At 30.0% G+C, this 11,375-nt stretch overlaps 1 protein-coding gene across 1 annotated transcript; it reads right to left on the bottom strand.

Moving 5' to 3' along the window:
• Window positions 1–1,000: 1,000 nt before the first annotated feature.
• LOC129222688 (uncharacterized) lies at window positions 1,001–10,930 on the bottom strand. Its single transcript, XM_054857218.1, has 3 exons — window positions 10,760–10,930; window positions 5,830–5,969; window positions 1,001–1,747 (listed from the first exon to the last, which is right to left on the bottom strand). The coding sequence occupies exons 2-3, from the start codon at window positions 5,957–5,959 to the stop codon at window positions 1,467–1,469; spliced, it is 411 nt and encodes a 136-aa protein (XP_054713193.1). The 5' UTR covers window positions 5,960–5,969; window positions 10,760–10,930; the 3' UTR covers window positions 1,001–1,466.
• Window positions 10,931–11,375: the final 445 nt, after the last annotated feature.

The raw sequence follows: 11,375 nt of genomic DNA, 5'->3' as shown, positions 1-11,375 counted from the left end.
GATCTGTTATTGTTACTAAAATCCTATTTCGAACAAATTTGCTATATCATACTATTTCTCGCAAGTTTGTTTATTTCTATATAAATTTAAATTTTGAAAGAGAGAAAGCAATTTCTAACTCCTGAGTCCTTGAATAAAGCGGTTGATGGAGCCAGAGTTCAATCTTGGCTGTATCACTCAATAATATAAATATTTATATATATATATATATATATATATATATATATATATATATATATATATATATATATATATATATATATATATATATATATAATTGATTATCCTTTTTCCTTGCAATGGAACTCATAGTTTGGTTTAAAAAACTTCATATTATTTCATGATTTAAAAAAAAAACTGAAGTTGCTTTATTTAATCTTTAAATTCCAAAAAATTTTACAGGCTGTAAAGCCTAACCAAAACCTTTAGAGATTCACCATAAATATATTGAAAGCTTTTTCAAATACATAAAAATAGTAACCATGACAAGTTTAAATACAATCAGAGACTGGGAGTTGGACCATATTTTTTCGATAGTCTTTTGCATTTTTTCTAAAATAAATTTAAGAAATAAAAATATTATTGAAATAATGAAAAAAATAAACAGATATAAAGTAGCATATTGTAAAAAAACCTTCCAACATTTAAAAAGATTGAAATATTTGCAGGATGCAAAAAGATTGCAATCTCAAACAAGGCAAGCAATTTTCGGCGAAGCACGTGTTTAACGTGGTCGGCATGTCTCCAAAACATACGTTTTCGGCACATATCGCGGATTATAAAGATTTGAAGGGGTAAAAACGAAAAAAATAAGAAAAAGGGGACCAAACTTGATACAGTGGTTAAAATATTAAGGAAATTTTCAGAAAATTAAGGACTTTTTAAGGGTTTTTTAGGGACCTTAATTTTGCTTGATGAAATTAAGGGTTTCTTAAGGGTTTTTTAAGGAAGTACGAACCCTGAGCATGGGAGATTGAAGCAAAGAATCAAACATACAAGATTTACAGATTGCAACATATTTATTCAGAAAGCAGCTTCTACATTTTAAACATGAAAAAATTTAGCCAGAACAAAGTTTATCAAAATGAACAAATTCAATTGAATAGTTAACATCTTAATGTATAGAACAAGGCATACAATTTACTAATATGATTTTGTATTAAAGATGAAGATGCAGGCATAAGTGACTGCAAAACAAAAATTGCAACAAAAACAAGTGTTGTCAGTAAATTTAATTTTAAGTTTGGCCACATTTAAATTGGACATTAAATGAAAATAATAAAAACATACAATGCTAGTTTACTTCATATCCACATTTATCTTCGGTGTTTTAGAATGTATGAAAGACCAAAAATTCACAACACAGAAAAAAAGCAATTCACAAAAACACGCAATGGAATGCATCATGAAAGGCCTTTCTGGGTAATTTCTAACAATGACATAAAACTGATTCAAATTTACAAAAGTTACCAGCTGTTAGGGCTTAAAACATTAATATCAAAATTTGTCAGCACATATTTACGAAAGCTGAATTTTTTGTGGTGATGATTTTTTTTCATTTCTGGTGGATTTTGAGTTGGAACATTAGGTTTGCTGGAAGTATGAGGCTGTTCAACCTTCAAAGCAGAAGAAACACAACCCTTTGCTAATTTGAAGCACTCTGTGTTAAACTGTTTAGCTTGATTTAACATATTTGTATTATTGTGCTTCCAAAATGAATAAATGCACTGCTGTTCTTTATCATTACCTGAAAAAAAGAAATGAAATGAAAAAATGACTGAATAACTCAACCCCAAGACCAGCTTTATTTAAAAAAAAATACGTACATGCATATATATTTGCACAAAACAACATTTTTTTTCAAGACTTACCTTAATCTCTATACCAATTGAAACTAACCTAATAAATATTTAGTAACTATGAATTACAGTAAAATTCTATTGCATCACTGAGTTCAACAGGTCATATTCTACACTAGTTTTATAAGTAATAAACCATAGTACAATGAAACTTAATTTTTACAGATTAGCCGCCGGGACAGCGAGATGAGACCTTTCAGTGCTAACAAAAGTTACCCCCTAAAACTCTTGGGGGAAATCTGATCCCTTTATGTACAGTAAAATCGTGATTATCTGCGGAATAGAAAGTGAATTTTGCGGATAATCTGCAAAACATGTAAAAACCAAACTATAGGGGCAAACCTAACCTGGCAGCATTTTGAACCCTACGCTGTTCTTAATCACAGTATTACGATACCCCCGGTTAGTTCACCCGAACTAAAGTGTTTATTTAAAATAAACAAATAACACTCACATTACCTACATTTAAATTATAAATAAAAACAGTGTAACAGTGGTAAAAGAAAGTGGTGTGGTCTAAAAGCTAAAAAAGGATCAATCATAATTACAAATGGATTATACACTATACATATATGCGAGCAAATCTTGCAAACAGATTATACCTGTAACAGATCAAGCTAGTTTACACCAAAAACGTATGAAAAGGGATTTTTTTTTTCGAACTTATCAAGTTTTGGCGCTATTAGAAGTTTTGTCATTGGAAGAGCCTCATCACTCACTTATGCACCTAAGTAGCTTAAATTTAAAAATCGATAAAGTAGCATAGATCTAAAGCAGCAAATAGTATAGATCCAAAGATAAGGTTTTAACTAGTCAGGTTTTGATGACAATGGCAGGAAGGGGGAAGAAACAAATAGGAATGTAAAAATAGATTTTGCACCTGCTAAGTTTAAATTGGGTGCATTTTTCTTTTTGAAAGTATGAAAGACAGTGGAGCTTATTTCAAAAACTTTTTAGCAATAACATTATTGATTTATTATTATTACGTTTTAAGACAAATGTTGTCAATTTAGAAAGGTAAATAAAATTTCCCCGTTTAATCAAATATTTCTTGGAACCGACAATATCGGATTGAGCGGGGCAGACAGTATTATAGTCTTACTACGTTTTCACATTATGATAATCAAGAAGCAAATAAAATATTGCACTCTACACTTGCTATCAACCATGTCATTGCCAATACACGTGAGTAAAGATGCGAATTAAATATTTTGCACTGTGAATGGCATTTCATCATTTGTGATATCATCGGCAAAAGCTGTAAAGGGCAATTCCATGATAAGGTCAACCAGATGATCAAATTTTCAAAATTAAAATTTCTAAACAAATGAGGTATCATTTTAAAGGTAAATAGTTGTATATTTTGAAATGCCTGTCTACAATTTTATCACTTCATTTATAAATAAGTTACAAGAGGTTAAACTAAGGTCAACATCTTGAGTAGTCGCAAACTATTTGGTGACTCAAAGAAATTCTGTTTTTTCCAAAAAATACATACTAATATTACGAATTGAGATGAATAACCATTTAAAGATACAGTGTGTTGCTGGTGATGTTGCAAAAGTGTATCAAAATATAATTAATTTTGATTTGTAAAAGAATTTCTCAATGTTTTACGTCCGACACCAAAATGTGCAGTTAATTATGCTGAGCCAATAATTTTAAAGCTACATACATGTATTTTTGGGTACAAAGTAAGAATTTCAATCTCTTTGATGTAACCTATTTTCATTTTGTAACAAGTGAATATTTTTCACTAAAATCTAAGTGTCGGACGTAAAATTTCTTTACGTCCGACACTGTTACATTCCTTTAAACAACATATGTTTTCAACTGTGTTTCTCCTTTTTTTGCCTTTAATTTCAGAGTTAAAGTGAAACATGCATAAAAAACAACTTAGTGAATTTATTGTATATACATTTAGGGTTGATAGGGGTAAGTAGGACCCTTCTTGAGAAAAGGGTGTGTTGAATGAACGTAATAGAGTTGATTAAAATCAATTCTGGCAAATTTGCCAAAACTATGAGTGAAAAACGAAATTGGAAACAATAAATGACTGTGTCTATTTAAAGTTGGCTAAGGAAGAACCATTATCAGCATTCAACCCATACAAATCTTGATGGTTTTCTTTCAGGTAAGTTTCACAAATAACTAATCATTAGCTTTTGTAGCTGAACTATCAATTCCTACTAAGGCATCATAATTGACCTGTATTTCCCTAATACAAATATTTCATCAGAGTTGCTTTTGATTTTCAAATCCTCACTGTTATGAGGAATTACTTATCCCATAGTGTGGGGACCTCTTATAGCGAAATTTTACGGGGTAAGTGGGGCCCTTCCTCTGAAACAGTTTTTAATAATATTTTACTCAAAAATTCTGATTGCAGTATACACTTTAAGTTAAGCTGTACATGAATGATTAATGATATTAAAAAAATAAATGCTAACCGGGAAACACTTCTTTGAATTGCTTAAACTCACCAAAAAATATTTTTCGGCTTTTTTTTTTTGACTAAGTTCTCTGACCCAGAAAAAAAATTCTACGTAACCCAAAGATATGCAAAACTAATCATTGTGATGAACCGTGACATGACCAATGTAAAATAGTATAAAAACCATATGGCTATTTCAGTTTTTGGGGTTGAACCACTTACCCCAGTGTCCCACTTCTCCCAATCAACCATACTTTTGAATTTACGTGGTAAATTTTGTTTCAGTATATGTAACCTATAATTTACATATTTATAACTGTAATCATTGTTATGTATTTACTTTTAAGAGCAATAGTTTACGTCTAATAAGAACAATTTACGTCCGGCACCAAGCTAAAAATATTTTTTAAATAATTTTATTCTTTATAATATCATTTGAAAACTGAAATATGCATCAATCATAAGTATACTTTAGAATTATGCTGTTTTTAAAATCAAAATGTAAGTCAATTTATAGACTTTTAATAATTTTTAAGTGAACCATCAATTTTACTATTTGTGTGTTTACGTCCGACACCAACTCTTTAAATTTTTTTAATTTATACTGTAGGAATCTATTTTGAAAAACTAACATGATTTTTATTCAGTGGGAGGTAGTAAGTATCTTGTAAATAAATTTGATGATTTTGGAACAGTTTATATTTGGTAAATAGAATTAAAACTGAGAAATTTTTCTTCGTTTTTTTACGTCCAACACCATGGAATTGCCCTAAACAATGAAAGCGCTCTGATTTAAGTAATTAACATAAACAAATTATTAAAAAAATGGTCAGATCCTATGTTTTTAAGCATGTTTATTCAGAAAAAAATACTTTTAAAATTTGGGAAACAACCCTGTTCTCTATTTATTATTTTTAAAAGTGTTCCTGGCTCTGTGTTTCCATCGGTCGGAGGAATTTGGGTGAAATGGGTTAGTGCTGCATTTATGCTGAAATAAAATGTGAAAAAATATTTTTAGCCTATCCAGTAGCAACTTTACACTCTTGTATCCTTTATCCTACATCTACCGATCAAGCTAGAAATAATTGTTCATTGTCTTTAAGGATTAATGCAGCGCTGACCCGTTCCTTCCTACTCTCCCTCAATTTTAATGAAGATTTTTTTGAAGAATAAATCATAGTCTTTATTATATTTTCACCGATAACTTTTTTTTTTTGAAAAAACATTGTTATTATTATGACGGGAATACCTTCCGTAGTAAATTTTACACTTGGAAAGTTGAATTGGGCAAAACAAATTTTGAGATCCATATCCGTGGATCTTGATACTAATGATTCGGATCCTTATCCGCATCCCCGGATCTACTTTTTTAATGAACATCACTAATTTTATGCATTGAAAAAATGGTACCTAAGATATCAGTTTTGACGCCTATAAAAATACTACGAGCCTTCATTAGGTTCAGGTTTAAATTCTTAGTTCTAACGTTGTCCATTTCTTTACTAACGTTTTGAATGTTAATATTGAAATACTTACTAAGGTATGAAGAATTATCATTCAAAAAGGCAGAACTTGATTCTTTCAGAAAAGAGAGTGATATATGTAGAGCGCAAGAATTTTCCTTTTTCAGAGTGCTTAATGCCATGGTTTTTTCAAAAGAAGCCATATTTTACAATCTGAAAAAAAAAGAGAAAATGATTAATAAATATAAAATTTAGTTTTCAATGCAGTATAACTTGGGTTACACGATACTGTAGAAACCCAGATCGGGGCGTCCTAGCAACAGACTGCCTTAAGATGGCTGGAGCAGCCGGTGGCACCGGGAATCAACGTATCCCACGAGTCTGCGCGACGAGCGAAAAAGAGCCAAGGGAACGAGAATGAAGGGGAAGCGCGCTGGAAAGCGGCCCGAATAGTTTTTCGCTGTGAAGTGCCGTGATTGATAATGTAGAATTTATCTTTGATTTCATAATTGTAAATAGCTGTTGTATATAGGTTCTAGTATTAATTAAAATTTCCTTATGAGTGCTAATTGGAATCTTTTGTTGAGTGACAGGGTCTTTAGTGTCAAGATCAGAACCCATCGGATCCCACAATACTTTCCACTGGACCCGATTTCTTTGCAATGTTAAAGCTCTTTCAATTTAACAATTTTGATCGCAGTCTATTTATTAAACAGTCTCAGATCTGAATATAAGGTCACGCTGCGAAGCAAAGTTCATGATTTTTTTTAAAAAAATTTTAAAAATAAAAAAAGTCAACATTTTTTTGGTTTAAATCTGATTTTTTTGATTTCAATGAGATTTTTTTTTTTAGAAAACTTCTAAAATTTGTAGATATTAATTACTTTACATTTGTAAACATAATATATTTCGTACAATAGATGAATCCATTCAGCTTACTTCTAAAATTAAGATAAGTTCTCTAGCTATTCAATACATTTAAAAAAATTTATAAAAGCGTTACAATGCTTAGAAAAGATATGATTTTGTTAAAGATAAGATTTCCATCATCATGTATGTATTTAGTTTAAAATAATATGTTGAACAAATAACTTTTCTCTTTATTATCATAAAGAATGATATATTTAAAGTTTTGTTATGGCCAAGGCTGGTCCTAACACATGGAAATGACTTAAAAAAAGAGAGGACAGGTTGTGGTATCTATGTGAAAATGTAGTCAAAGTAATTAATCCACCAGTAGTTGCTGGTAATAAAGGATAGTTCACATTTAATGAACCATAAGTTGATGGTAACGCACATGACAAAAACTTTTCAGTTCTTATATGTTTAATTAAATTTATGTACATCCTAAAACATTATATTTTTGAAGCATTACATAAAATGTCTTTTGAACCAAGATGCATTTTGTTTATTTCATTGGTTTAAAGTTTATACACAAACAAAATACTCTTGTAATGTACAGGACATTTTGGTTAGAGGTTTTTTTTTTTTAAACATTTTCTTTCATGAGAGTTAGCTTTAAATTGCAATTTGTTTTTTTGTTTAAGTAGTACATACCTACCATGATCTTACAAATTCAGATTAAAATCTTCACCAAATATTGCAAGGAATTTAAATAACAAACAATAAAAATTTGCTTCTAAGTCTGCATTATTTAAAAGTTAAAAGTCTTATATTATTTTAATCACAGATGATATAAAACTCACTGTAAAAATTATAGAATATTGTTTCCATATACTTGGAATGTCTATTTTTTTAAAATCTTTTCTTTCCAAGAAAACCTAAACGTTGCTAATTAAAGCTAACTTATAATAAATTCAAAAAAAGTTTGATTATTACAATTTTTGGAAAAAAATAAACTTTTTTAATGGACCACTAAAATTTATATCCTGCTGGTCCGATGGATGTTTCTGTGGTCCTGGACCAGCCGACCACTGTTAATTTTGATCCCTGCACAGACAGCTTTTGATAAACACACAAGACACATTTCTTACATTCAAGTAGTTTTGCCAGTCAAAATATCATGCATATGTTGAATTTAACTGTCATTGAGTTGTAAAGTATCTTTAAAAGCAGTATGTAACATAACTACCCAAGTCAATCAGGAAAAGCTTGGCACTTTCACTAGTGAAGCAATTACTCCCTAGCACAGCAATTAAGTCTGTTTATTCATCACAAGTAGTGATGTGGATCGGGTAAATACCCAGTGGGTAGGTTAAATATTTTTTGGGTAAATTCCCAAAAACTGGGTATTTTACAAAAAATGGTATTTTACAAAAACAAATTTCAATTCACTTTAAAAGTGAATGGGAATTTGTTTTTTAAATCTAAATATGAAATAATTGATAAAACTGAAACATACATATGTATTACACAGTTTATAATATTTTTTATTGAAAGACTTGATGAAATTATGAAAGAAGCGTATCGTGAACCAAAGAATCTTTTTTTTTCAATGTCATAATTGGAGAAGTATAAGCAATTCAACGATGAACTTCAGGATTTTAAAATCACTATCTAGGTTAGTCATATCCAAAATGAAAAATATAAAAAAAAGGAAGCATGGCTGTTTGGAAGAAAAAACTGAGAAGTTATTAAGAGTATGATGTATATTTTTTATTTTATTGCTGTTTAAGTGATAACAAGATAAATATAGAAAGTTTTCACATTAATAAGCAAAAAAATCAAAATATTATTTTCTGTTGCCTTGCTCATTTGCATTTGCTCCTCGGTACTTTGTGATGAAAATTTATTTAAACTATTTTTAACGCACGCAATTAGTGATGTAGGGTGGAAAAGTTAATATTTTTTTGGGTATTCGAAGACTGGGTAAGACCCCTAGTAATTGCGCATTTTGCAAAAAAAATTTAGGTGGTATCAAAAGGTGATAATTTTCTTTTTTAAACATAAACAGTAAAATGAAAGATTAAAACTATAAAAATTTATATATTATAATTTTTTTAATTAAAGGCTTGATGAAATCTTAAACTGTCAGAATTTAGAATGAATTATTTTTTGCTCAATTTTTTTTCGTTTTAAAATACTATTTTGGAATTTTATTTCAAGACTTATTCTATCAGTAACACAGGATTTTTGAGACAGTATCAAAATTCCTTCCTGCTGCAAGTGCAGCTATCTTGAATTTTTCTCTTTCCCATCATCAGTTCTTTATCATTTTGAAACAAACCTCAGCAGTTTCTTCCCTTTAGAATTAATAAAAAATTTTTTTTAAACATATTCAAACACATTTTACTGAAAAAGGATTGATTAAGTATTTTTATGCAAACATTTATGTTGTACTGCACTTATTTTTATTATTAAACTGTTTTGTTCTTTAAATTAAAACATTGTAAAACAGCTGGAACGTCTATTTTTTTCTTTCACTCAATACATATGCTTGAAATACAATAAAAAGTGAAAGTCAAAATATCAAAATGAAATAAGCGCACTAAGGACTGATACGCTATCACGGGATGGACCAGCCACTTAGTTCGCAAGGTCCATTCTTCAGAACATCTTTGGTTTGTTCCTTTCTATTTTTGATTTTTAATTTATATTATGTGTGTGTGCGTGTCTATTATATATATATATATATATATATATATATATATATATATATATATATATATATATATATATATATGAGATGCAGAATATACCTGAACACTTGAACTAGGTTTGGAGGAAATTTCTGCAAAAGATATAGGTAAATAAATACAGTTGGCTCTCTGTTTAACGACTTTCAAGGGACCACAAAAAATCGTCTTTAAGTAGAAAACGTCCTTAAATAGAATGCTTTCAACACTAGAGTGGACCATCTGGGATCGTGAAAAACCGTCGTTAAACAAAGAGCCAACTGTAGTAATAATAAATTGCGCGACATTTTGATGTCGTGCAGGAATATATTACTGAGTTATAAAAGACTAGGACCTTAAAAAATTGATGTTTGCTCTTTGTTTTGTAACCAGTTAAGGTTTTTACTTTTTGCAGGATGGCTTTTTATATCTGAAATTTGGCTATCAACATTGATTAGGCATATCCAACATTTAATGTGAATATCATATTAGATTGCTAAGTTGTTTCACACAATACTTCTTTAAATATGTGATCAAAAAGAATTTTTGGACAAAAATTTATTGTTTTGTATATGGTTAGTTACATACATACACAGTGGAATACGTACAGAAAAGTATTTTAGTTGAATATAAATTTTTGAAATAAATACCCGGGTAAATACCCAGGTATATACCCTGGGTATTCACCACTGAAAATAAATACCCGGGTATTTTACATCACTAATCACGAGCAATGCATTACAGCACAAGCAATGCAATTATTGTATTTCACTGTTTTATTTGACATTTTGACAATTGTAATGGAAGATGCCATTTTATCGCTTGGTTCATTAAGATTTGCTGAAATTGTAAGGGTACCTTTAAATGTTATAAACGTTATTTCTCCTAATAAGTTGTTTATGAAGAAAAATTACTTGTGGAGAAAAAATAAAACTTATATCTTGATGCTTTAACTAATATACGTAAGGTCGACAAAAAGTTGAAGTTGATATAAAGGCATGAAAAAGTTTAATGCGAGGTGAATCATAAAAACTCAATTCCTGAGCGTTATTTACTGAGGAACAACGCATGCGAACTCATACAAATCACTATCAATTAAAAAAAAGGATACAATACCATTAATTGCAAACGTACTTAGTTTTCAGTCAACATTTTAAAATCATCTAGCTTCTAATTTGCTGGTCTTAAAACTTCTAAATGATTTGCATACAGAACATAGTAATATGAACTGGGAGTCACATTATAACTTTTTCTTCTTGGACAACGCAAGTTATCGTAAAATAATACATTAATACAGCTTTGAATTTTTGCAAGATAAAACTAAATTGCGTTAAAACATGCATAACAACAATTACATTTACAGTAGGACTCTAATTAACTATACACATACTTATGACATGGAAGAACTGAAAATTTAAAAATACATACCTTAGTCAAAGCGTAACCTCATAAAACACTCAAAGATTTTGAAAATAAAGCGATGTTAAGGAATATAGAATCGTCATGATGTTTTAATTTGATAAACATTTTGATTATTATACAAATGTCAACCTCGATACAATAATAACACTTCCCTTAGTTTTAGCCTAACGAAAAAGAACTGTGTGACGTACGCAATGCGCATGCGTCACGAAATTAGGGTATTCATCATTCAGCTTAGTGGCTTAGGGCCTGACACCCAAGGCTCGTCTAGATTCTCATCTCCGTACATCTGCAGGAAAGCACGGGCTTCGGTGCAACAAGGAACTTTTTTTGTTTCAACTCAAAAGGAAAAAAAAGGTGCACTTATTTGCCTGATGTCTCTTCATTTAAAAGTTCACATCTTTTGCATTGAAAAAAGGGTTCCTTGAAACCTCGAAACACGAGTGCGCAGTTTTCTGAAAATTTAATGTTGTAATATTTTTCCTAACGGATGGAGGGTTCAACTGATTGGAGCTGAAACTGAATAACCATGGAGCCAATAAGAAGGTCAGAGAGCAGCTTTATTAATTCGCAGACATTAAAAGCAATTCTTTTTGCAAAATTCAACATTTAGCAGATGCGG

The sequence above is a fragment of the Uloborus diversus genome, chromosome 5 (assembly GCF_026930045.1).
Source record: "Uloborus diversus isolate 005 chromosome 5, Udiv.v.3.1, whole genome shotgun sequence".
Taxonomy (NCBI): domain Eukaryota; kingdom Metazoa; phylum Arthropoda; class Arachnida; order Araneae; family Uloboridae; genus Uloborus; species Uloborus diversus.
Note: the sequence above shows the minus strand (reverse complement) of the source record. Positions and strands in the feature narration are given on the sequence as shown.

Coding starts and splice junctions, on each gene's coding strand:
- LOC129222688 (XM_054857218.1), bottom strand. CDS start 5,959: ATGGCTTCTTTTGAAAAAACCATGGCATTAAGCACTCTGAAAAAGGAA. Junction 1,748..5,829: donor TGATAATTCTTCATACCTTA/GTAAGTATTTCA, acceptor TCTTTTTTTCAG/GTAATGATAAAGAACAGCAG.